This window comes from Seriola lalandi, unplaced genomic scaffold (genome assembly GCF_002814215.2).
Source record: "Seriola lalandi dorsalis isolate HSWRI2012SDOR001 ecotype SW California unplaced genomic scaffold, Sedor1 jcf7180002054487, whole genome shotgun sequence".
NCBI lineage: Eukaryota > Metazoa > Chordata > Actinopteri > Carangiformes > Carangidae > Seriola > Seriola lalandi.
The window spans coordinates 803,160-828,428 of NW_019525040.1; the positions used below are offsets into that span (position 1 = coordinate 803,160).

The 25,269-nt window shown below is 39.8% G+C and overlaps 1 protein-coding gene across 1 annotated transcript in view; it reads left to right on the forward strand.

Annotated features, from left to right (window-relative positions):
* Positions 1–21,823, forward strand: part of LOC111659738 (alpha-1,6-mannosylglycoprotein 6-beta-N-acetylglucosaminyltransferase B-like) — a 111,923-nt gene extending 90,100 nt beyond the window's left edge. Inside the window, exons 10-18 of the mRNA XM_023412753.2 lie at positions 6,444–6,577; positions 8,918–9,048; positions 9,977–9,982; positions 12,671–12,829; positions 13,099–13,245; positions 13,712–13,828; positions 17,009–17,083; positions 19,397–19,680; positions 20,717–21,823. Of these exons, the coding sequence (XP_023268521.1) occupies positions 6,444–6,577; positions 8,918–9,048; positions 9,977–9,982; positions 12,671–12,829; positions 13,099–13,245; positions 13,712–13,828; positions 17,009–17,083; positions 19,397–19,680; positions 20,717–20,915 (1,252 nt within the window). The 3' untranslated portion in view covers positions 20,916–21,823. The remainder of the gene's footprint in view (positions 1–6,443; positions 6,578–8,917; positions 9,049–9,976; positions 9,983–12,670; positions 12,830–13,098; positions 13,246–13,711; positions 13,829–17,008; positions 17,084–19,396; positions 19,681–20,716) is intronic.
* The last annotated feature ends 3,446 nt before the right edge of the window (positions 21,824–25,269 follow it).

A 25,269-nucleotide genomic window follows, 5' to 3' on the forward strand; every position in this document is an offset into this window, starting at 1 on the left:
CCCTCCCTTTCTCTCGTGCTCTCTCTCTCTCTTCCTCTCTCTCTTCCTCTCTCTCCTCATCAAGATACACCAGTCTTGTTGAGCCCTGTGTGCTGAAAGGCATCATTAATCAAGTGCTCTGAGCTTTGGGGCCCTTCAGCTCCCTTTAATTACTTTTGTTTTATGTTCCCACCAACATCCACCTTCATTTATTATGCCTGGACAACATGGTGCTGTCCGGTATGTTGTTGTGTTTGTGTGATTGTGTGTGTGTATGTGTCCGTGCATGTGTGCTGTCGTTAAAGATGCTGAAAGCCGATAGGAGGCAGTCTTAAATCACAGCCACTCATCTGATAATAGGACTAGCATATTGATTTCCTCTGCATGGTAAATTTACTGCTCTGATAGAGGTGGATTGGAGAAGATATCCAAGGGAATGCCTGCAAAAAACATACCCAAAAAGCAAAACTCCCTACTAGCCAGAGCATCTGTACTTCACTGGAGCCTGCTGACTCTTTGCTTGTTGGTTTGGTTTGCATCAAATTTGATGGAGGGATGGGACATGGGCCAGGGAAGAATCCATGACATTTTGGTGGTGATCCAGTGAAAAGATTCGTTCTGGGAATTTTTTTATCACCAGCAAGATTGGGCATTTTTTTCACATTTTCATCAATTTTTCAGACCATAATGTGTGGATCTCACAGACATATTTATGCTTTTGAGATCTATGAGTTTATACAATTTGGTGCAGATCCAGATAATAATCCGATCCTGGTGGAAGAAAGTGTTTGGCCTTGGCAGAGGTATGCACTCCACTGAGTGCTATTGTTTTTTAAGCTAGTAAAAGAGCAGTTCTCTTGGGTGGTATCAGGAGCTGGTTCTTTGTTTTGATTATGGCAGATTTGTCATCTTGTTCAAATCCACTTGCACTCAAAGGAATACTTCTCCAAGGAAAGATAATGATTCTCTACAACATAGTTACTGTACTTAAATAATGCTGCTTCATTGCCAAGGGGATTTGTTTGGAAAATCAATTTTCAGAATGTTCTAGCTTTTAGTTTACGGAGATTTGTGTTACAAAATATACTTTACATGAAAACACACTCTACCTCCAGCATGTCCATAGCTTGATGACCACCTTGCCGATTTTATATAATTAGTTTCAAAGGGTTTCATTAGTCCAAGGTGTCCACAACACTAACTATATAGGAGAATCTATTCTTCAGTCACAACTATCAGGCCCCTCAACAACCCTTTAACAGCTGCCCTGATATAATTCATATTCATATTCCCTGGCATGTTCTTGGGCTTCTTTCCAGCTCTGTACCCCTGTAACATTCAGGGTTTCCTTCAGCTAACAGCACCCCTGCTTAAAATGCAGTGGAAACACATTTTAAAAACCGCCATGGTCCCAGTTCCACAGGATAACAATAATATGCTCAAGTAGTTCTACTTTACAAAGTCTAAGACGGACTAATGCATAGCAGAGTGATAAGCCACAACATCTGCTAAAGTAATGAAGGATAAATGATAGATGGAGGAGGGAGTATTGAACAAGTCACTACACTTTGAAAGAATGGAGTCACTAAGATGAAGTAATAATGTAAAAAATTAAGACTGCCTGTAGCACAATTAACCATTTATTTTATTTCTTTATATGTTACTTCATATTCAATTTTTAATGTCTGTGAATTTATGTTTGTACAATCTATGTATAAACTGTATATGTTATATAAGAAAAAGAGATCCCGATCTCAGTGAGACTACATGTTTGCATAAAGGATTCAGTAATAATAATTTAGCCTGTACTCTATTAAAGCACATGGCCATTATTTTAACAAACTGCAATTCTTGTGCGTAACATGAGCCATTACACACCGTGTGCTCAGGTTAACAGTGTTAAAGTTAATTACACCAATATTATTAAAATGTTACAGCAAATGTGCTCAATGAAGAGTTACTGTATGGCAGTTATCATTTTCTTTACATTTCTTTTGTTGCCATGACATCCTTCAATTAAAACAAAGTATGAAATCATCAATCCACATCAAATTGTAAAGTGCTTAAAAATGTAAAATGTTTTAATTCAAAACTTTAAATATGTTTGTATGTTATTAATCTATGTCTACAGTATATGTATTAAGTTACTAATGTATTAATTAATATGAACCACATAGTAATATGTTTTTACATAATTCTGAACGTAATAACACATAATGAACATACACAGTTAATACATACAATGGACAATCGGTCCAGTTATAGATAGCAAGATTTTTAAAACTCTTCAATAAATTACAGATAAAATTGATAAACAGAACAAAAATTCAGACTTATTTTCATCATCCATGTCATCAGGACAAGAACACATTAAAAATTAAGGTCTCGCAGAAGAAGGCATAACACAAACTTTTTGTGTATCTACCATCTGTACAACGGTCTTAGCCTCATTATTCTATATCTCTAAGGCTGAAACAGCTTTTCCCCACAAAACAACTGAGAGAAAGAGAGACAAACACAGACAGACAGAGAGATAGACGGAGACAGAGGCTTCTGGGTAGCATTAAACTGACACAATCAGCCGATAACTCTGCAACTCAATGCCCTTCACTCAGGTGAAGGAACATCTTGCATCTCACTTTACTGCTGTGTCGGGCGTGGTGCACTGATATGAGGCTATGTGTTACGAATGCTCCACTGACAGCAAACTGGCCGACAAATCTCTAATCGAGTTTTTGTGCAACCCCTGGACCTGAAGCACTGACTGAGTTGGCAAAATAAAATGCTTTAAAATTGGGACCACCTGAAAATTACTGAGAAGGTTTGTTTTAGCTCATCCCCAGCACTTCCCAAAGACACGAAGAGATATCAACTCAGGAGGAAGGATGATTATCAGAAGAAGATCACTGATGCAGCCATCTTGTTGTTAAAGATTATATTTGTAACACTATTAGCAGGTAGATTAATTTTTTTTTAAAAAAAGGACGTTGCCTTCCCAATTTTCAGCTGTTGTTTCACAAAACAAATATTAGTCAATTCGGAGGAACTATGATTGAATACAGACAACCATCATTGTGTGCGTCCACATTTTACATATAAAAAGATTCTAGCTGACTTAAATATGCTGCTGATGTGTGGTTGCAAGCAGGAAATAACATCTTAAAACTCAATTTTAAAATGTCTGCTGTTGTCCAATGCAATCCAGATTCCTCTAACTCCCCATAGTTGAAGCTGAAAACTGTAGGTGACAAAGCACCACCCTGCCATCTTCCCCTCACTTCGGAGGACTGTTGAGCCTTGCTGAGCAGCCGTTTAACCCAGATTAGCTCCGTACTCTGATCTCCTGATAGATATTCAGCTCAGCTACTCCTCCACTTATCCCCTCTTCTTCCACTTTTTCTTTTTTGACCTCCCTCTGGGACCTCTTATCTGCGGGCAGAAACATTTTCACCATTTCAGAGCTGGCGATATGTGATAGCACAGGTTAGAGAGAGAGGGTGAGTCGAGATGGAGACAAGGGAAACTAACATTTGTTATTAATAATTCATTGACAGTTTTCTGTGGTCCGTACAAATAGACACACAACATTTTTCTCAGAATCTCATCTGAGGTGCATCAAAATAAGGCTGCAGAGATAAGTGTGTGTTTTTTGACTCCCTCTTGCAGATACGCTTGTTTTTATATCCAAGCTACATCTCTGTCAATTTGAAGGTTGCCCTCCTACATGCTGCAGTCAAGGACAGAAATATCAGAAGTGTCAAACAAGATTGGGGTGTCACCTTGTCGTGAATAAGACTGGAATGCCCTCAGAAGAATTGTTTTCTGTGTTGAAGCTCCTTAAAATATCAATATTTAAGATAATAGATGAAAACAAATACCCAAGGACTCTGTCTTTGCATGCAGCAGATGTCTGTATTCAAGGCTAAATGAATGTTCTTGGAAGTCAATTTCTGACACAGGTTAGAGAGCCTGTGGTTGTTGGTGACTGAGTCACATACCAGACGGGCGATACATTATTACAGGAGTTTTACAAAGAAACTCAAAGGTCTTTCTGTTTAAAACACTTCAGCACTGTCAACATTACCTTGCTTATTCAAGGGGATAAGTGCCCAGCTGTAGAAAACATGACATCTCATCCAAACGTTCCTAGACCAGCTATAGTAAAGCAAAGTTATAGAGGACTTTTGCTTAGCTGTCAGCTTATCGGAATCAGAGGGTTTTTTTCTGGACTCAGGATTTACTGTGTGTTCAACAAGTAAAGGAAAAAACAATCCGTCATTCGTTTCTCACGATGTCTCCACTGTGAGCAGCTTCAATACACCATGAAACAGAGCAGCAATAAAACATGTTGTATTTGTGTATGCAGCATGGTTGCAAACTTGATCCTTGATCAGAAGACTCTCGAGGGACTGCTTTGACGGGAAAGGCAAGGGTCATGTTACAGAGACAGCTGAAGGCATCAGTAGGCAAATTTTCTGTAACCTTGTTAGCTATGCTACTTCTTCTGTAAAGTTTGAACTGTAAAATGTAATCTGTGGAGAGACAGTAAACACAGCTATCCTTAAAAGTTTTGTTATCAATGTATTTAATTTGTAGGATCGCCCTGCATATGAGACTTACAACAACTCAGTTCAGAATGGTGGAGAAGTATCTGATAATGAATGCACAGTCAAAATATAATACTAAAGTTGCAAGAAGACATGTCAGCATTTTTTAATACAGTGTTCATTCCATATAATAAATAAAATCTAACCATTTTACCATACCAGCATAATGACAGATTATCCTGTAAGACTCCCACATGAACAATCACTATTACCCTACCTGTTTCTAATTACATTCATAGCAAACAGATTAATGAGCACTGTAATTCACACATTTACTTGAAAACAACAACTCAATGGCCGCTCAGTGCAGTTTTTGAAAAGTAATTCTGGAAAATTAAAATACAACACAGGCAAGGTTCAGGGACAGTGGCTACAGTGAACGGATAATGCATTGAACATCACATATTTATAAATATATGAGAATATCAGCATGTGAAAATAGACACCAGTGCAGCTTCAAGGCAAGAGATGTGCCAGGAAACAGATTTTTAATGAAGTATGCAGAGGCAATAGAAGTGCTCTTCAGACACGAATGCTACTGGACTGCCTCACTCTTTCTCTCTCTCTCTCTCTCTCTCTCTCTCTCTCTCACACACACACACACACACACACACACACACACACACACACACACACACACACACACACACACAGAGTTATCTGCCAGGAAAGAGTCAGAGATCTGAAAGTGGAGTCTGCCACCTTTCCACCTTTAGCTCTTGTTAATCCCCCAGAGCTCACAGACTGGCCAGACTGAACGCACTCACCTGGTACAGACAAGAGCATAGTGAGCTGTGTGTGTGTGTGTGTGTGTGTGTGTGTGTGTGTGTTTGTGTTTGTGTGAGAGAGAGAGAGGGAGAGAGTACATGCACATGTGTTTGTGTATGACTCTGTTATGTGCGCTCATGCACAGCTTCAGTTGTGCTTCAGTGCAGTTCTACTAAGCATTTACCTGGAAAGCCTATCAGTGCACCATCGTACCTCCAACCTCTAAACCTCAAAGTGATTTTTTTCCTTGTCATTTTCATGTCAAACCTCCCACGTTACACAGTAAAAGTTGCTGGTTGCTGTTGTTCTTGTTTTGGCCTTCTCTCCATTGTAAGCGTTTGTTTTCTTCACAAACCTTCAGATTTATCCTATTAGTTGCAGTATTGTGCTAAATATTGTTACAATTTTCTGCTATTAATGGTTTTCTTTCATTAAGAATCCCCAAGCTTTCCTTCCAAAGCTGGATACACAGACAGATTAAACCACAAAGAGCCAGATTTACTAACATGAACATGCAGCACAAGTTAGTGCTGCACCTTGCATTTAGCTTGTGCTCGCAAAACGAGTGAATTTAGCATGCAATTTAGTCAGCATCTATTTTATTTATGAATAGATGTAATTATGAATCCACATTGAAGCATCTATAACTGGTGTATAGATATGATAACAAACATGGTCATAAGATATTTATAACAAAGTATAATATAACTAATTATGATATCTATTATTATATTCTGATTACTATTATTATAGTATTATAAAGCATTTATCAACTGTTTATATTCATGTACAAATCATTCACAAGAGGGTTCAAAACTGTATATAAATGTGTTCAAATATCATGAAGACATGTCCTTTATAAATGATAACTGTTACTATCAGTGTCATCAATCAAGTTCTAGTTAACAACATTCATTGTGTAACATTCATTGTGTAGAGTTTTATATTCTGTCATAAACCATCTTTAAATGCTTATACACTGTTTATAAATGCTAACAAGAGGTGAACACAAATTGTTCCTGGTACTTGTTAAACACAGGAGACACCAGGAACATCTAGTTTTAAAGTGGTTGACCTGTGTCTTTACAGATGTCATGTCCGAGTGATTGACACGTTTGGGACAGAGCCAGCTTACAATCATGAGGAGTATGCAACCCTGCATGGATACCGGACCAACTGGGGCTACTGGAACCTCAACGCCAGGCAGTATATGACCATGTTCCGTAAGAAAAAACTCACTTTCATAAGTTAAAAATCTGGGAATTTCTTTTTTTAAAAATCATAATTGAATGTGTTTTCGTCCAATACAGAGTTCCCATGTAATTCAGTAATCGTATATTGTAAAGGATGTGCATACATTTTTATATATAAATTTATTTAGGATTCTCAGAGAACTCATCAAGGGTGAACCTAATTAACAATGATGCCAGATTACACAATCAACAAACAGAAAAGTTAAGATAGTTACCATGAGTAATGTAATCATAAAAATAAATAACATCATCAGTTTAAACAGTTACAGACAGGTGATGGACGGTTATTAAGTACATTCTTAAAGAGGTAAAAGAGTGTTCAGTTTAAGGTTGCATTGCAAGAGACTGCATAAGTCTGCTGCACTAATATAAAAAGTAGTCCTTCTGAAATCAGTCCTGGCACGAGGCACCTAAAGAACCGGCCAATCACTGGAGTGGTCCAGGGTCCCTATGCAACGTAGATGTGATGCATGATGGTAATTTTCCAACCAGGGCTTTATAGACATACAGACACGAATACCTGTTGCGTCTCTCAGTCAGAGAAGAACAACCAAGCTTATTATAGAGGATACAGTGGTGAGCATTGTAGCTATCACCAGTAATAACCCTCATGCCTGAGTAGCAAACAAAATCTAAGTGCCTCAGAGTGAAGGCAGCAGTATGTCTGTAAATTACATCCCAATAGTCCAGAACAGGTGGGAAAGTTGATTCAACAATGTTCTAGCTACAATTCAAAGGAAAGCTGGTTTAATTTCTGTATAAAAAGCCAATTCTTTGCCGCTGTTTGCCAACAAGGCTCCTGATGTGGTATTTAAATGTAAATTCGTCATCGCGCCAGATGCCAAGATACTTGTATTCTGTAAGCCTTTCGATATTTAAACCATTGACGGTAGAGATGTGCAGATTACAGTCGTCTATGTTTTTGGATCTCAAGAAAACAGTGATTTCTTTTTGTTTTATTTTGTTTTGTCTTTGCAGTAAGTATCATCTTAAGATTATAAGAGAATGTTGCAGTGCATGAAGGGAGAGTTGTAGTTTTTCGATGGCTGATTGAACAGAGTCATCAATACAGTGCAAAATAGTATTGTCAATGCAAAGACGCCCATTGTAACCGGCAGGAATACAGACTGGGCCACCCCCATCCTCACACATTGACGTTTGTCACATAAGTAATTCTGAAACCAGCTGAAAGGATCCATATCAAAACCACCAATGAGTAATCTTTCTATAAGTAGAAAACTATATCAAATTCTTGCGCTTACAGTTTCATATCCTCCCATCCTGAACTCATAAAAACTCAATTAGTTCAAGCATATGTATTGTAACTTGTAACTTTAAAACATGAAAGTTAAATTACTTCACTGTCATATTCACACACACAAAGATCTGTCATCAGTTTTGATGGTTTTTCTAAATGTGATAAAATGACTGAAATTCAGTGTTTTCACTTTCTTTGACAGGTCTGGCTGCTTGTTCACATTAATTTAGGATAATGAGTTTAATGCCGCTATGCAACACCACAGCTTCTAACTAGTGTCCCTTCAAACTGTACCTGGTCTTTTGCTCATTTGCTTTTCTGTTTCATGCTACAAAATGTGTCTGATCTGCTGATTTCAAAGCCCTAGCTGTTGTCGTCTATCTCCTCGCTGTTCCTGACTAAAACACTGACTGCTTAAATCCCTTCTGCTCTCACATTTAGCTCTCAACAATGCCACGCTCATTCACCTATAGCTGGCACTCAAAAGCAGGATCATTATAACGTCAATAGGTGGCTGACTGCTTCACACTGTCCCAAACTATAATGATTAACTCAGCCTTTATCAGCTGCTCCATACGAGAGAGCAGCAGGTGCCGTCATTTATTACAGATATTCAATATATGAAAATGTACACTGCAAAAAAATATGAAAAAAAGGCTGTAACTGTGAGGACACAGTAAATAGGTTGTTTTGAAAAAGTTATTTTGAAATTATGAATATACTTGTAGTTCAATCTTGCAGCCAGTATTTAAAAAATATTTTCTGCACACCTTGTACTACCAAAACCATCTAAGCCCAACAGCAGCTGGCTTCATGACAGTTACTATTTATAATATTTAGGGAGGATATAATCATGCTGACTTTGCCATTGAACTGAAGCAAACAAGGATGCTGTGCTCTTTTTCTGTCTTTCTTCTCTGCCACTCACTCACTATGAAACGTTTTCTCTCCCCCCCTCCCCCCCTCTTCTGTTCTTCTGTCTCTGTGTAATGTTTTCCCTCTCTCTTTGCTAATATCCTGCCTCTACTTATTACTCACATACACACATTCAGCTCACACACCAGACAACTCATTCATGGGCTTTGTTTCGGAAGAGCTGAATGAGACAGAGAAGAGGAGCATTCAGCAGAACAAAGTCAACAACATGGCTGTTGTGTACGGGAAAGAGGCCAGCATGTGGAAGGTACAGACATCAAATGACACACACAAAAACGAAAATTTAGTTGTTGCTGCTACAGATCCTGGAGCTGTATAAAAGCTTGCTATTTACTCCTTACAACAATGGCAAAACAAACTCAGACTGTCTTAGTATGTCTCTACTATTGTTAATCTTTTGTGTAATGCTGCTGTTGAATGTTTCCATGTATAAAATAAGTGAATTTCCTGGAGGGCGACAAAGTACATACAGAAAATGCATGCACACACACACACACACACACACACACACACACACACACACACACACACACACACACACATTCAAATGGGTGAGTTAGGCCAAAAGGTTAAAAGCTGAATTCTTCATACAGCAGACACTTTCAGAGTTGACACATGCATATTTTCACCACACACACAGACACACAGACACACAAAACCATATACTGCAGTGTTAAAAGAAAAATCCAATGACAGCATTTTGCACACCCTGCTGTTTCGTACCATTACAGTTCAGCTTCATGTGGCTCTAAATACACAATTGCACTACTTTAATTTACTGGCAATTTTTGTCTCAAAAGCTGTCTGCTCTTCCTTTGCATATTGTACATGGGCAATTTTGCCTCCATTGTTAAAATGATTATAGAGATGTTGTCTGCCGCCATTACTTTCCACCGTCTGTCTGTACAGTTCCCTGGATATCTTTATAGCTGTGGCTTGTGAAAAAGACAAGCACATAAGGGAGATGAAAAACTATTAAAGCACAATACTCTAATCTGCAGAAGCTTGGTGAAAAGGCAGAAAATATAATATGTGATTTTTGTTTTCTCCCTCTATCTTGTTTCCACTATTGTTGTATTGTTGTCTATCCAAATTTTTATCTGATTTTATTTTTCTCTTTCTCTCTCTTTCTGTCTTTTGTGGTGCACCTTTGTATCTGGCTGGATGCTCATTAGCTTCAGGTAAGGGCCCGTTACTTTCAACAAATACTGCTGCTATGTCCATCTCACAGCCCGTGCATATGCAAAAAAAAACGCAAGTTACTCTGAGCTGTTAACATGTCAAGAAGTACACACATGCACGCATTTATATAAACTCATTATCACGTCTCGTTTCAGAAAAGTGATTTTGTGAGAAGCTACTTATCACTGATTCACATACAGGTTCAAAAGCACTGCAGTCAACACTCTTGAAGAGTTTTATGTATAATAGTGATTATCATTTCATGCTCTTAATTGTCAGAGAGCACAATGACTGGTCAGGCAGCCAGTCATTTGAAGGACGTCAGTATTATGTTCTAACCCGATGATTCAGTCTCTGAAACTTTTGACAACAGGGCTTAAAGTGGCCAAAGCGGCACTAATGGATGATGCCGAGCTTCTCAAGTGACTCCCACCTTATTCACAGCAATAATTTCATCATTTTGTGCTTCTATTGTCATCCATCTACTGAGAGGTTTCCACAATGAGATGTAAATTGAGGCTCCCAAACTCAGTAGAAGCACTGAAGCATCTTGGATGAGAATTGACTTTTCGCTAAACCCCTCCTCCAGACAGCAACTGTCCAATCACAGATTAGCAACCGTAACTAGTGGAAATGTCTCTGCCTTCCTGTTTATTGGATTTAGGAAAGATAACACTCTAGCAACCACAGCAAACATCATCTAAGATATCATTACATTTACCAAACACCGTTTGTCTGTCCTCATCCAGAAAGCCTTTTCTCTTGAAATGTCAAAAGTGAAAACTTTTAAAAATAGCAACAAGTTCAAGCTAAACATCTGAACAGGGTTACGTGAGAACAAAATAAGTCTGATCTCACATTTTTTCTTATCATCAGATGCCAGCTCAAAACAAGAAGCTTCCCTATTTCTGCCCCTGTTTGAAAACACGGAAGCATTGTTCCAATTATAACTAAGAAATGTGTGTGGTAAATCTGCGACTGATTTCATTGCCATCAACATACAGTACAGTATGTAGCATTTGAGAACAGAAAGCCTGACAGGTGTAGCAACAGCAAGGTCCTTAAACATCTGAAATCCACATGAAATGAGGAGAGGCATAAGAACGAGAACAGCAGAACATATTTATTACCATTTCTAATTTAATTCATGTTGTGACGTTGAGTAAGCTTGGACACACACACACACACACACACACACACAGCTGCAAGTGCAGGTTATGGAATCTGCACTCTTCCACGCCTCTGTTTCTCCTACTGCTAATTCATGTTGTCTGCTGCACTTAGCGCTTGAGCTAATCTCCTAATTGGCTGGGAAAATCCTCACAGAGGAAGCTATCGATTGCTACAGCCTCCAATTACAACGGCGGGGGTCCGTACCATAGAACAGGGATACAGTAAGCTGCTTAACACCAGACGGCCAGTCAATACTCTGGCCCAAAGGTTACGCTCCATTCACATGATTCAGTTTTGGTTGTTAGCTGTTGCTGGTTGGTTGTTTTGTACTCCTAGTCATCATGCTCAACCTTGACTTTGAAAGTGTGACCCTCTGGCTCTCTCACACACACACAAAATGTATTGCTACTGTTGTTTGAAAAAATAAGCAGTGATGAATGCACATGAATAAGCACAAGTAATGCTTTATCAAACTGCACACCCACACAGGCCACAGCATGATGATTTTGCAAAAGAGATACACCTACTTGGTGAATGCTGCACAGCAGAGTTGAATGAAATTCTATTTTTTTCCCTTTAAGGTGGTTTTTTTTCTTTCTTTTACTAAATAGTCTTGTTTCATACATGGAAAATGTTCTTTTATTTTTGATACCAAAACTTTTAAACCAGATTCTGCATCTCAGGGCCAGTTTTAATGCTAGAACACAGAAGCCTCTCTGTCAATGGGTCTTGCAAATCAAGAGGGGGAGAGAAAACAGGCTAGTGGTATTAGCATTGCAGAGTGGTTCATCCATACTCTCAGGACAAATTTTTCTTTATATTTATGTTATATATATTTTTCAGAATGAAAAGAAATTTGATTTCCCCAAAACACGCAGCACAGGAATTAACAGTAGTTACCATCTACCTTTTTAATAGGTATGAGCTGTGATCAAATAACATATTTGCTCATTTTGAAACAAACAGAAAAATGTCAGTAAGAGCAACTAAACCACCGTGTGATTTGCTACATTAAAATACAATAAAAGTAATTATGGAGGGTAGGAGGTGAGAGAGTGGAGGGTTAACCAGCTGGAGATTCTGGCTGAGTGACTGCAGTGTGTCTGTCCTCCTTCATGCTTCTTAAATAATGACTGGACTGCACAGTTTTGTTGTTTTCAAGTTGTGATTTTCTGTTTCCTGTTGCATTTTTGTGTGGACAGAAATCTTCATGAAAGTGATTTGAAAATGCAAGTTGTTTTCACATGTAAAAGGTGTTCTGTAAGATGTATGAACCGCGGACGTGGTCTTAGATGTTCCTGACACCAAAAGCTGACAGCCACACTTTCAGACCGCAGACAATTCACACCAAGATCAGAGACAAAACAAACACAGCACACTGTATTTGGGCTCAAAGTCTTTAATCATATTCTTCACTTTGCTGTTCTTTCCCAACACACTCTTTTTTCACACACCCCCCTCTTCACCCCTTGCCCTCCATCTCACCACCCCATCTTTTTCCCCTCCTCTCCCAGCAGGGTAAGGAAGGTTTCCTGCAGATTCTCCACAGGTACATGGAGGTCCACGGCACAGTGTACTATGAGACTCAGAGACCTCCGGAGGTCCCAGCCTTCGTGAAGAACCATGGCCTGCTGCCCCAGCATGAACTGCAGCAACTGCTGCGCAAGGCCAAAGTAAGAGATTGAAAAAAAATATTACCTGCAGACACACACACTTCATCTGCTGAATACTCACTACTGGTGTCAGACAGAGCGTACACAGACTCTTCATCTGCAGCTTCTATTCTGTCTCTCTCACAGGCTCACACTACCTCTCCTCACATTTATTCCATAACTGATTTGGCATACACACACGGCACATTGCAACAACTGATCTAAATACTATTAAAAAAAAATATAAAACTATATTTATAAAATAACAGTTATGATCTTTTTTTTTCTAGCTCTTCATTGGCTTTGGTTTCCCCTACGAAGGCCCCGCCCCTCTTGAAGCAATAGCCAATGGCTGCATTTTTCTCCAACCCAAGTTCCACCCTCCTCACAGTTCACTCAATCACGAGTTTTTCAGAGGCAAGCCCACTTCTAGAGAGGTAAGCTCATTACGGTTGTTGTAAGTCACTAGCAAGAATATTTTTGCTGCCAAGTAACTTTATTCGTCAGTAGGTCCTTTAAAAGAACTGGGGCAAACTGTAGGTTCAGGCAGCACATGTTTGTGTTTAATAAGAAGCTGGAACATGGTCTTCCTGTTACAAAACGACTTATGTTCCTATTAATGGTTAATCACACAACTTTGGTGAAATCCCTGCAATACATTCTATTGGGCGAGTGCGTTCTTAATAACCCTGACAAGCACATCTTACAAATGTAACAAATAGATGTCTGAGCGCTGTGCTAAAAGTATCACATTAGAGAAATTTCCAAGGTATTACTGTAAAATATATTTATGCATCTGATACAATCAAATTGACTTTATTATCTATTCAGTGCCCACAATAACATTTCAAAGACATTTATTTATAGAGTTCTGACTGTATGCCCTGCATGTGTCTTCTGTAGGTGTCCTCCCAGCACCCGTACGCAGAGCAGTACATTGGCAAACCTCACGTCATGACTGTGGACTACAACAACTCCCTGGAGTTTGACTCTGCCATCAGGGAAATCATGAGGACCAAGGTATTGTCACCCACTGTGCACTGTAGCATGAAAGGACAGAAAACGAGACTTGCTCTTAAGTATAGAAAACCTTTCTATAAATACTGGTTCAGTTTAAGTAAATAATATATAAATAATATTTTTGTATTGCCTGTGATAATAAATCACTCTATTCTTATATTGAGTGAGGTTAGATTATTTAAGTCCTTGTTCCATGTTTTAGGCGTTGATGTGTTTTGCTTACCTTTCCCATTAAGAACCTGTGATGAAGTTTAAAGTACTGGACCTGTTGTTGTCACTGGGACATTGATCAAGCTTTCCTAAAATTTAATACAACAGGACAGTAGCTTTGCTACAGAAGAGTCTTGCATAGCAAGTTTGTCAATATGTATGTTGCAGTCTGATATTGCAGTGCTGAACTTTTCCACGCAGGAAATGTGGGCTGGTAGAGAACATGAGGATGCTAGAAACTGCCAAGAGTGGGAGAGAGGTTAATTAAGGAGTCAACTGGGCACATTCGATCTTTCTGGAAAGCATGCGAGAGGGGGAGAAAATGGTAAAAGAACAGAGAGCAAAAGAGAAGAACATATAGACTAAGGAATAGAAAGATTTAGAGGGAGTCTGAGGGCCAGATCGACTAAAGCTTACGAAAGCCTTTCATTCTCATTAAAATGGAAGACCAATGTGCCAACAAGACACAATTTGCACTTTAAGATAACCACAGTATAAACCTTTTATATCTCAAACTAAGTGATGTTTTCAAAAGTTAAGACTGTAGGTGTAATCAAGTGCATGAAAGTGACACTTGCAAAGAGTTATTGAGCAGCAGAAAACTATTGTGCACATGCCTGTACATGACTAGAGAACACGTGCAAGAGGCACGTGGGCTGTGCAGTAGATGTTCTTATTAAGTTATTTTTACATCTGACAGTGATATATTCACAGTTAAAGAAATGTTTCATGTTTTGTTCCCAAGTCATCAGATGACTCGCAGTATGGCTTTGGCATTATTTATTTCTATTTCAGCTATCTAGCTAATTCCATGTTCGAGCCACAGTAACACTCCAATAAAGAACCGATCTTGAATGCATGAAGGGCACTGAGGGATCATATACAGCAGGAAGACAGCTTGTCTGCCTGATCCTTTAAATGTTCTGTAATAGTTTGCGCCTTTGGCAGATTAGAGGTAGTCTGCATGGATATTAGACAAAAGGTGATATCTACAGTGATGGCTGTGCGTGCGTGCATGTGCGCACGTGTGTGTGTGTCTTGTCTGTTTTCTCAGACAAGCTACAGTTCAGCAGCACTGGCTGACTGCTCTGTCTCCGTCTACACTGTCAAACCACCGAGCGAGAGCTGATGGACCCCTTCACCCTTCACTGGAGGCACAATGCCCCAGCAAACACGCACATGTGCGGGCGCACGCACGCACGCACACACACACACATACACACACACACACACACACACACACACACACACACACATACACACACACACACACACGAGTCAGATAATATTATTCTGCTGGTACTTATTCAAACCCAAACACAGACACATAGCCACAACTGGATCATAGCGTCAGGGACATTGAAATTGCACAGATCAGGCGTACCAGCTCAAAGAGCCTTACCTGCATATTACAGCCATTAACTACAAGACACACACAAGACAAACATACGCACATACACTGTGTGGAGGCTTATGTTCACTCATGCAGGACAAAGCAATCTCTGGCTGACAAGTCCTCATGTTCCAATAAATCCTTTCTCCATCTAGTTCTGTCTCTTTTCTGTCTCTCTTTCTCTGTCCTTTCTTTCTTTCTTTCTTTCTTTCTTTCTTTCTTTCTTATTCATCCTTGGTTTTGTTATTCCCTTACCATCCTCTATTCCTCCTTCTCTATCGCTGCATTTTTCAGTTTGTGTCCTTCATTCTCTCTCCCTCGCTTCTGACCTATTTGCTTGCAGTGAAAGCCCTTGGCCATCTTTGCACAAATTATGGTTCAATATTTCATGATGCAGTTGGTTAAAATCAGCATTTGCCTTAAAAGAAGGTGAAGGCTATTTTCCAAACCACATGTTTTGATAAAAGTGGAATATTTTTGGTTTGTGGTACATTAATGTGGACTGCACTTGTGAACTATCCTTATTTGAAACCAATACAAAATCTCTCTCCGCAGGGCTGGTCCTGTAAATGAGAATGTGCTCTAACTCACCATGTCTGGTTAAGTAAAGCTAAACGAGAGAAGTAATAGAAAGAAAACTGTTACCTGTTCCTGTGTCACTCCTATTCACGTGTTTACTTTCTGCTCCAGCTTACAAAGTAGATTAACATAAGGCTTTGATCAGATCTGCAGTGTGTGGAACTTTTTAAATTGCATCATCCCTGCAAACTCGCTTCTCAGTGGTTTTCTTGAAATGGGCCAAGTCTGATTTCACACGTGGCTGAACATTAGACAACTTTGATTTCAGATTGGAAATGCAATTTAGTGAGTTTTGTAACATTTACAAAAGCAGGTGTTTTGCATAAGGGCGTAAAGACAAGCCACCTCGATCTCTCTGAAGAGTGGTGTTCGTTGTTAAAAGTTTTGGTATGTTACACTTCTGTAACAACTTCTTTTAAGTCAGTCATGAAACTTTAATTCATATTTCTGTGCTGAAAAAAATATGGTATAAAGAAAGCAGTTTATTAAATCAGCTAATTCAATATATCTTAATACTAGCATTGATGTCAATGACATTTTACATTCATCCAGTTTTGTGTACGACAGTTTGTTCACACATTTGTTGGTATTAGCAAGAAACTCTCTTTCTCGCTCTCTCTCCCCCTACATATGTGTGTGTGTGTGTGTGTGTGTGTGTGTGTATATATATATATATATATATATATATAGTATGTCGTCCAGCTCATCTCTAATTAGGCCAATCAAGTGTGCTTTAGTTATAAAACCTGCACATCATTGCAGGGTGTGATCTATTGGTATGCAAATAAAGCCTAATGAGTTTCCAAGTTGTGACATACTGTGATTAGGCCTTGCAGAAATCTGACAATAGAAACATTCATCTGCTGAAATTAACAAGAAGAGGGGACAATTTATTGCAATTAGTGTGAACAATGAAAGACAGGGGGAAAAAGGAAACTATAATACATGCAAAATATGAAAATTTAGCAATGTGTGTTTTTGTCTGTGTGTTTTTTCAGGTTAAGCCATATCTGCCTTATGAGTACACCTGTGAGGGGATGCTGGAGAGAGTACATGCCTACATACAGCATCAGGTGAGGTTCAGTCCATGTCAACACAAACGCACACAGAGCTGTGAGCACAACACCCACAAGCATAGATTGTCTCTTGTAGACACTACTCCTCTCTCACACATATAATCTTTTCACCAGCTCTCAGACTCCCTACTCTGCTCAATATTTCATCATTGTGTGCACTGAACATCTCAGCTTATGTGTGTGTCTGTCTGTGTGTCTGTGTGTCTTTCTGTGTGCGTGTGTGTGTGTGTATGTCTCTGTTTCTGTACTCCATGTATGTAGACTTGTGATTAATCTACATGCTAACTCTCATTACGAACCACATATCTGCCCGGCGGCTCTAAAGCAGAAGGTCTTCTGACACTAATGAGGAGGGATGATTAAGGAGAAAGAGGCAGAAGTGTGAGGATGATAATGATATAGGAGTGGCAGGAAAGAGACTTTCTTTTTTTTAATAATCCCACATGAGATGTCAGACAAACTGCAGAGGGTCTCTGGTCAACTTTTGTCAGCTCCTGACTGGCAGCTGGTTTGGACTCAGAAACTGCTACTACAGCATTTATACTGTCAAAAGAGAGACAGGAGAAGATTTAACTAGATTTCTGTTTACCAAGATTTAACAAAGAAACCTGGGCTAACAGTTGGTGAATCTTTGTGCTTTCTCTAGTGTTTTTGTTTTACTTCTATTGTATATCTGTCACATTATATTTCATTATTTTTTAGCATATATGCATGCATGGTGCATATGTGCATGATACACCAGCCTGCTATAGCAGCTGGCTAAATTAGCACCTTCTTTTTGTCTCACACTTGGATTTTTAAGCATGATTAACATACTTTTATATTAATTCTTTTAATTCAGTCCTTTGTAAGGCATATTGGACATGTAGGCAGCAGAGGCACAGAGTGAGACAGCAGCTGAGCTCTTGTCAACTTGCACACCTGTTTGCCACTGACATATTAGTTAATGAGTGTTGAACTGTTTTCAGTTTACTGCCATGTCTCACCATGTGACCATGGAAACCACTGACATCAAACCAAGAAAAACAATGCAGGGCATAGTATTGCTGTTACACACCCCCACATCAGTCATCCAGGTCATCCAGTCTGGGTCTACAAACACTGTTTATAAATATCATATATCATATGTAGCTCAACTTGCTATATTAAAGTGGCATAGACAAGTTTTTTTCTTTAACTTCTACTTCATTATGAAGTAAATGTTCATTGCACAATATAATGGCTAAAGAATAATGACATGATCTTCGTTTGGATTGGTTCCCCATAAGCCTCGTTTTCACTATACGATTCTGTCTGCCACCAGGCACAAAATTTCAAAAAACGAAGGCTCGATTTACAGCACACAGGACGTGCTTGTGCAACCAAAACAGAAAGAGCATATTGCTTTTGTTTTCCCCGGTAGCTATCAGTTGCTTTCTCCAGTTAGCAGAAATGGCCGACAGTGGAACAACCGGAGTGACTGTGGAAACTCTACCCAGCAAAAGAAAAAGAGCCTCGTTGTCAGAGAGGGTGAAGGGGGAGAGTGAGAAAAACTGGGGTAAAACAAGAGTGAACCTCAGATGGGCATTCACTCAGTGGTGAGAGCCATGGTCAGACTGTGACAGAAATTCAACCCTGGACCAGAAAGAGAGCCAATAATGTGACTGATAGGGCTGGTAAAAACTTTATGGATTTTCTTTACCACTTGGAAATGTTATGGGGGGAAAAGTTGTCTTTTGCCACTTTAACTGTGTACAGTGGCAAGAAAAAGTATGTGAACCCTTTCGAATTACTCACATTTATTTATAAATTTGTCCTAAAATATTGTCAGATCTTCTAAGTGAAAATAATGAACAAACACAATCTATTTTAACTAATAATGCAAAAATCATTACACTGTTCTTGTGTATTTTGAAAACATCATTCAAACATTCAAAGCATGTGAAGCAAGCTAATATTATCAACAAACAACAAAAATTGTTCCGCTAACGTACTGCTCACGCTACGCCTCCTGTATAGACACAGTGTTACAGTACAGTAGTAGCAGCAACCTCTAGCATGCGATACATGCTGTTAGTAGTGTTGGCTATAACCAGTAGCTATGGCAGTGGAGTAGTGCCCTCTAAGCCACCATTTATCCTTCCCAGGCAGCAGACACTGTAGAAAACACTTGCTGTATGAAAGAACCTACTGTTAATATACTCTCCACCAAGCTGCATCACAATTCTGCCAATAAACACAGTAAAAGACACATACTGAGGTATTCTTCCAACAGTGGTACAACAATAATATGATTGCACCTATTATTTCTACTGTATCTTTCACCTACAGGACTTCTGTGCCCCAGATCCTGCCTTCATTCCAGCCAACCTCTCCAAACAGGGGTCTGCTGGGGGCACCAGGATTACTGGACCTCTGTTTGTGCCTCTGCCCAATTCCACAGCTCTTGGCTGGGCCTCCAATGTGACGGCTCCCCCTGCCTGGCCTCCTCTCAGCTCCCTCAGGCTGCTCGTATCTCAAGAGGGCCAGTCCTGTGTGGAGGCATGTCAGTCAGCAGGCTTCATCTGTGAGCCAGCTCACTTCCGCTTCATCAACAACAAGGAAGCCCTGCGCGGGTAAGTCAGCCTAAAGTAATTTACTGTCTGCCAATCAAACTTTAACAGGAAGTTTAGATCCAACAAAACAACAATACTTTTCGTTACAGTGTTTGGGATTCCGTCATGTCATGCCCACAAAAATCATGATAACAATACTGTGACGTCTCATCACACATTGTAAGCTTTGTCTGTGTTCAATATTAAGAAAAATTGTAAATGAACAGGCAATGTTGTGGTATATTTTTCAGTACAAACATAATGAGCCAGATGAATTGAAACAAAGGCTATGGGTCCAAAAGCCTGGAAGGATATCTTCTCAGATATTAATTGAAAGTAAATGTTGTTCCTTTTGAAGTGAAAATAAAAACAAATGTGCTTATCTTAGATTCTACATTCAAACTTTACATGAGAACGAGTGAGGCAGAGTCTCACCAGGTATTTACTTAGTTTACTGTATCAGCTCCAGGCAGGTGAAGCAGAAACTTCAGTTTCAGACGTTGCCTTTTTTTTCTGAAGCTCTTAGACTGAAAGCGGGCTGGTGTTTGAGTCTCTCCTCCAAACACTCCCGTCCTGACTACTTTCAGTTCCAACTCTTACTCTTTGTTCTCCTTTCATCCTCCAAGTATCTTCACTTTTTTTCTGTGTGTCTTAGTTTACAACACCTCTCTCCTTTGTTCCTGTTCCGTTACTCCTCCTTGTAGCTCAAGTCTGTTCTCTGACACAACTTATCTTTCTCACAATGACATCTCATACCTGCAAGTCTTTTCTAACTTCCTTGTAGCATCTCCACTAAATTCCTTCCCTCTCGTTTTAAATTGGCATCTGTCGCATGATGAAAGTGATGAAATCTCTCTCTTTTCTCTACTTTCCATTTATTTTGAGGTTATGCCAGTTCCACTTTCCTCTTACTTGTTTCAAATAAAAATAACTTTTTATTACTTGTATTAAGTAAGTAAGTTTCAAAGTTATGCTTTGAAGAAGACAACAAGAACATTTTCAAATCGATTGAACCCAGTGTGTATTCAGACTTCTGCCACTCTGTTTCATCCTTCAGGTTGGAGGTGCAGTGCGAGGTGGTAGACTCAGAGATCAACCACATCCTCCCAGCGTTCTCAGTGGTGCGACAGGAGTGCGGCCTCCAGCGGGAACCCCTCCTCTTCAGCTGTGCAGGTCACTCCCCCAAATACAGACGTCTTTGCCCCTGCAGAGACTTCCGCCGCGGCCAGGTGGCGCTGTGCAGAAACTGTTTATAATGGCAGGGAATGTAAAGGACAGACAGAAAAGAATTAGACACAGATAGGTGGGGTAAAGGGACACTGGAAGGCAGCCACAGCCAGAGCAGGTGTGACAAATTACCTAATGGTGCAGAGAGGCAGCTTCCCCCTAAAATCAGTAAACGTGGGATGATGAGGAACAGGCATGCAGTGATTTGAAGAGCTTGAAGTAGGCTTGGATAGCTGCCAAGCTGATTGTGGTTGACTGTAGTTGTAAAAGCAGCCGTTATACTGTAACAGGCTGGAGGCATATAGCAGCAAGACTTGCTAGAACAGGGTAGCAATGACACCAGGTGTCGTTACAACAAGGAAGTATACTCTACTTAAGGGTAAAGGCTGGGTTACAACTCACCAAGCCAACCAACGTTCACATTAACCCTCCGACAACAGGATAACAGTTTCTACAAGATGTGATACATTTCATTTTTGGAACTGCATCTTGCAAAAAATAATGGCTTGGAAGTTGAAAAATGTACACTTGTGACTGCAAAGAAACTCTGTATTGGGACTATAGTGTCATTCTATGACAGAGTCCTCAAATATTGTGGCTTGGCGAAGGCAACCTCGGGTCAATATCCAATCTCCACTCTGCACTTGGACAAAGGATGATGGACAGCCGGGTTATCTCCCTCGGTTTTTCCTCCCTCCTCCAATGACGGACAGAGTCATTTATCAGACTGAACCCCAAGTCTGAGGCAACATCGGTCAATGCAATCATCTCTGGTCGCAAAAAGAAAGGAGGACAGAGGACAAAGATAAAGGGTACAAGATTATTTTTCAATAAATAAGCCTTCAGAGCTCTCAGCTGGATTTTTAAAGAGTCCTCTGGGCTTTTGTTGGGGAAAAAAATGATAAAATAAAAAAATCAGAACAGATCAAAGTGTCGAGGTGGGTTTTATATTGCATCTGGTCTTCACTCAGTTCTTGGCTATCTTTTTAAGTTGGAAGATTTCTTCTCTTGCACTTCCCTGCATCCGCATTCATCCAGATTTCCATCAATCCATCCGACTGTAGGGAGGGACGTTTGATCCCCTTCACAGGGAGACGACGGCCAGCACAGGCTGAAAGATGTCAATTATAAGTCAAGGAGAAAGTTTTAATCAGTTGTTACACATATCTACTTTTGCTCATAACAACAATGTGCTTTTACTTTTTAAAGTTATTAGATATTGAAAATAATATTGTATAATATTGTTTTCGGCTTGTCTGTCCATACGTCCTTACTTACAGTACATCGGCCACATTCTCGTGGACACAATATCTCAGTAACAGCTTGATGGAATTTCTTCAAATCACTCATGGATGAACTAATTAGACTTTGGTGGTCAAAGGTCAAGGTCACACTGACCTCACAAGGCATGATTTTGGCCTTGTGAAAGCAATATTTTGGAAACTCCTCAAGGGAATCCTTTCAGATTTGGCACAAACATTCACTTTGACTCAAGGACAAACTGATTCGATTTTGGTTGTCAAAGGTCAGGGTCACGGTGACTTTACAAAACATGGTTTTGCCCCTGTGAACGCCATTTTTCGAGAACACAAAAAGTGTTGATACAACTGAAAGGGTGTAGTTCTAGTTTCCTTCATGAGCACAGCAGGTGCTATCCTCCATGACAAATACATTGCTTTTCCTGTTACTGCTTCACAATAAAAGGCACTTTGCCTTTTGCCCATTTAATTATTTTAATGCGAAGTGGCAGCAGTAGAAAATGTTGCTGATATCAGCTGATATGCTGATGCTGGGTGCACGCTGATGCATGCAACACTGAGTTACACGCATTAATCTTTTCCTATGAATCCCTGGTGTGTAGGTAGACCATTTGAACTCACCATGGCAATGGCGGACTCCGCCAGCAGAGAGATAATTACTAAATGTAAAAACAACGAGTGGCTATTGCAGAAGCATCAAAAATGGGGTTTGATTTCATGAAAATGATGTGACTCAGGTGGTAGAGAAGGTTGACCACTGATGCTGATCCCCTGGTGGGTGGTACGATCACCGACTCCTTAAACCTAGGGTTGCGTCAGAAAGGGCATTTGACATGAAAACCTAAATCAGCCAAATCAACTACGCAGATTGTGTTCTGCTGTGATGACAGCCAACAGAAGCAGCCGAAAGATGACGACGACAACAACAACCACCACCACCACTGTGGTCCTTTCACACCACATTTCGACATTGGCCTCCAAACTAAAGTTTCTCTGAGACATTGAGGCGTCCTAGTTTGTCTAGGTCAGTCCCGAGATGCAGCTCCATGTCCAGGTGTCCCAAATCTCTGACATCTCTGTCCTCTTTTTCATGACATGTTCCAAATGCCTCCAGCTACGTCGTATTCTTCCCTTTGACAGTGAGATTTTACTCATAAAAACAGGTGTTTTATGGTTATTTTTGTTATTTATCCGCATTGTCATGTTTCATCACATTTCAGTGCATGAGGCCTGTGCAAAATGCTTGAATTATGTAACATCAAATTACCAGCAAGAGGAGTCAGTTTAACTTGAAAAGTAGAGTCAGTTTGGTATCTGGTGTAAAAGTTTGTTTTTGACAAATTTTTTTCCAGTAAAAACAGCATCTCATGTTGTGTTATTCCTTCATGGTGACGGCAGCCAGAGCCGGAGGCATTATCTTTTTGGGTTGACCGTCTGTACGCCCCATTCTTGTAAATCGCGAGGCGCTATTTATTTTGTTTTTTTTAATCAAGCCAGGCCAGATTAACCACAACAATATTGAAGGTTGTCCCCATAATCAATACAAAGCTTCTTGATTAACTAAGAAATTATTAAACAATAAATGATGACCTCTGTGTGTGTGTGTGTGTGTGTGTGTGTGTGTGTGTGTGTGTGTGTGTGTGTGTGTGTGTGTGTGTGTGTTAGAGAAACAGAGATGCTCTCAGTCTGTATCCCAGTGATTAAAGCAAAATTCAATGAATAATAAATCACAGGTGTGAATGCCAAAGTAGATTCATCAAATCCTCATTGACCTGCACCACCGTGGGGAAAAAGTGTCACCCCATTCACCAGCTCACTGTGATTTCAATTTAACAGCAGTAGCAATTCAAACTGCAATGATCTCCATAATTCATCCATCTACTTGAGTAAAATGTTTACAATGATCATAGGAGAGCAGTCATTGCCCCATACAGAAAAGCAGTTCTTTCCCTTCATGGACACGGCACATCAGAGCAGGCTGCAGCCAGTGGAAAGGTTCAGGTATCACATCTATGAGCATAATGTGTGACCATGACGATTCATTCGTTCATATGAATTGGTTTGTTTCTTCTTCTCGTGTCACCCTGTGGCAAAAAAGTTAGCTTAACTGGCTTAACTTAAACTTAACTAAAAAGTTAGTTAAGATTTTTAGATGAAAGCAATAGGTCAAAATTTTTGGGAGATATATTGGAAAATATTTACTAGTCTCATATCAGTAGGTTCGATGAGAAGCCGGAGCCGGGCGACAATAAGCTTGGCTTTGTAGTAACATTTCTTGGCTGGGTGCCGTCACTTCTTGGAGTGAAGATGGCAAGCAACCAGTGAGGAGACTCCAAGAAGTCTTTGCTTCCTTAATAAACAAATATAAATGTGACATCAATTCTCTCATTGAACTCTCAGTAAGAATAACAAACAAGCACATTTCCCACAATCTCAAAGTATTCCTTTTAGGTTAGGAAACGATTGTGGTCATGGTCAAACATAAAGAATACTGATACAAATAACACTGGCTCTCAGTACTACACAGGGGAACAGAGGCATCCGTTGAAGAAATTAAACACTTGTTATGCCCATGCTCTTCTCTGACCTCCAAGACTTTACTTTTAACTGCACTGTATGAACTTTACACTATTTCCTGCTAAGCAACAGATATATATTACTAATGCAAATGAGCTGAATATGAATGTAACTCTTAGGAGACGAGGTTCATAGTTGTGGTTTGGTATTTGCAGTAGTTTCTGTGCAAGGGGCCATATACTGTACTGAGGCTAAGCATACTTTTATGAGATAAGATAAACATTTTTACCCTATAAACTCAGAGCTTTGTGTCTCTCTCTCTGCAAGTCTTTTTCCACTCTCAGGGTGACTTTCAAACTTAATACACATGGCTGCCTAGTAACCAGATGAGAAATTGGGAAACAGCTGCATTTCCTTTTTGTTGGACCCCCCGTCAAAAAAATCTCTTGGCATGCCTCTGAAGGACACAGACTGTGTGTGTGTGTGTGTGTGTGTGTGCGTGCGTGTGCGTGTGCGTGTGCGTGCGCGCCTGCCCGCCCGTGAGTGAAGATACACCACACAGCATGAGCCTAAGTAGTTGTTAAAATACCTTCAGGCTACAATCCAA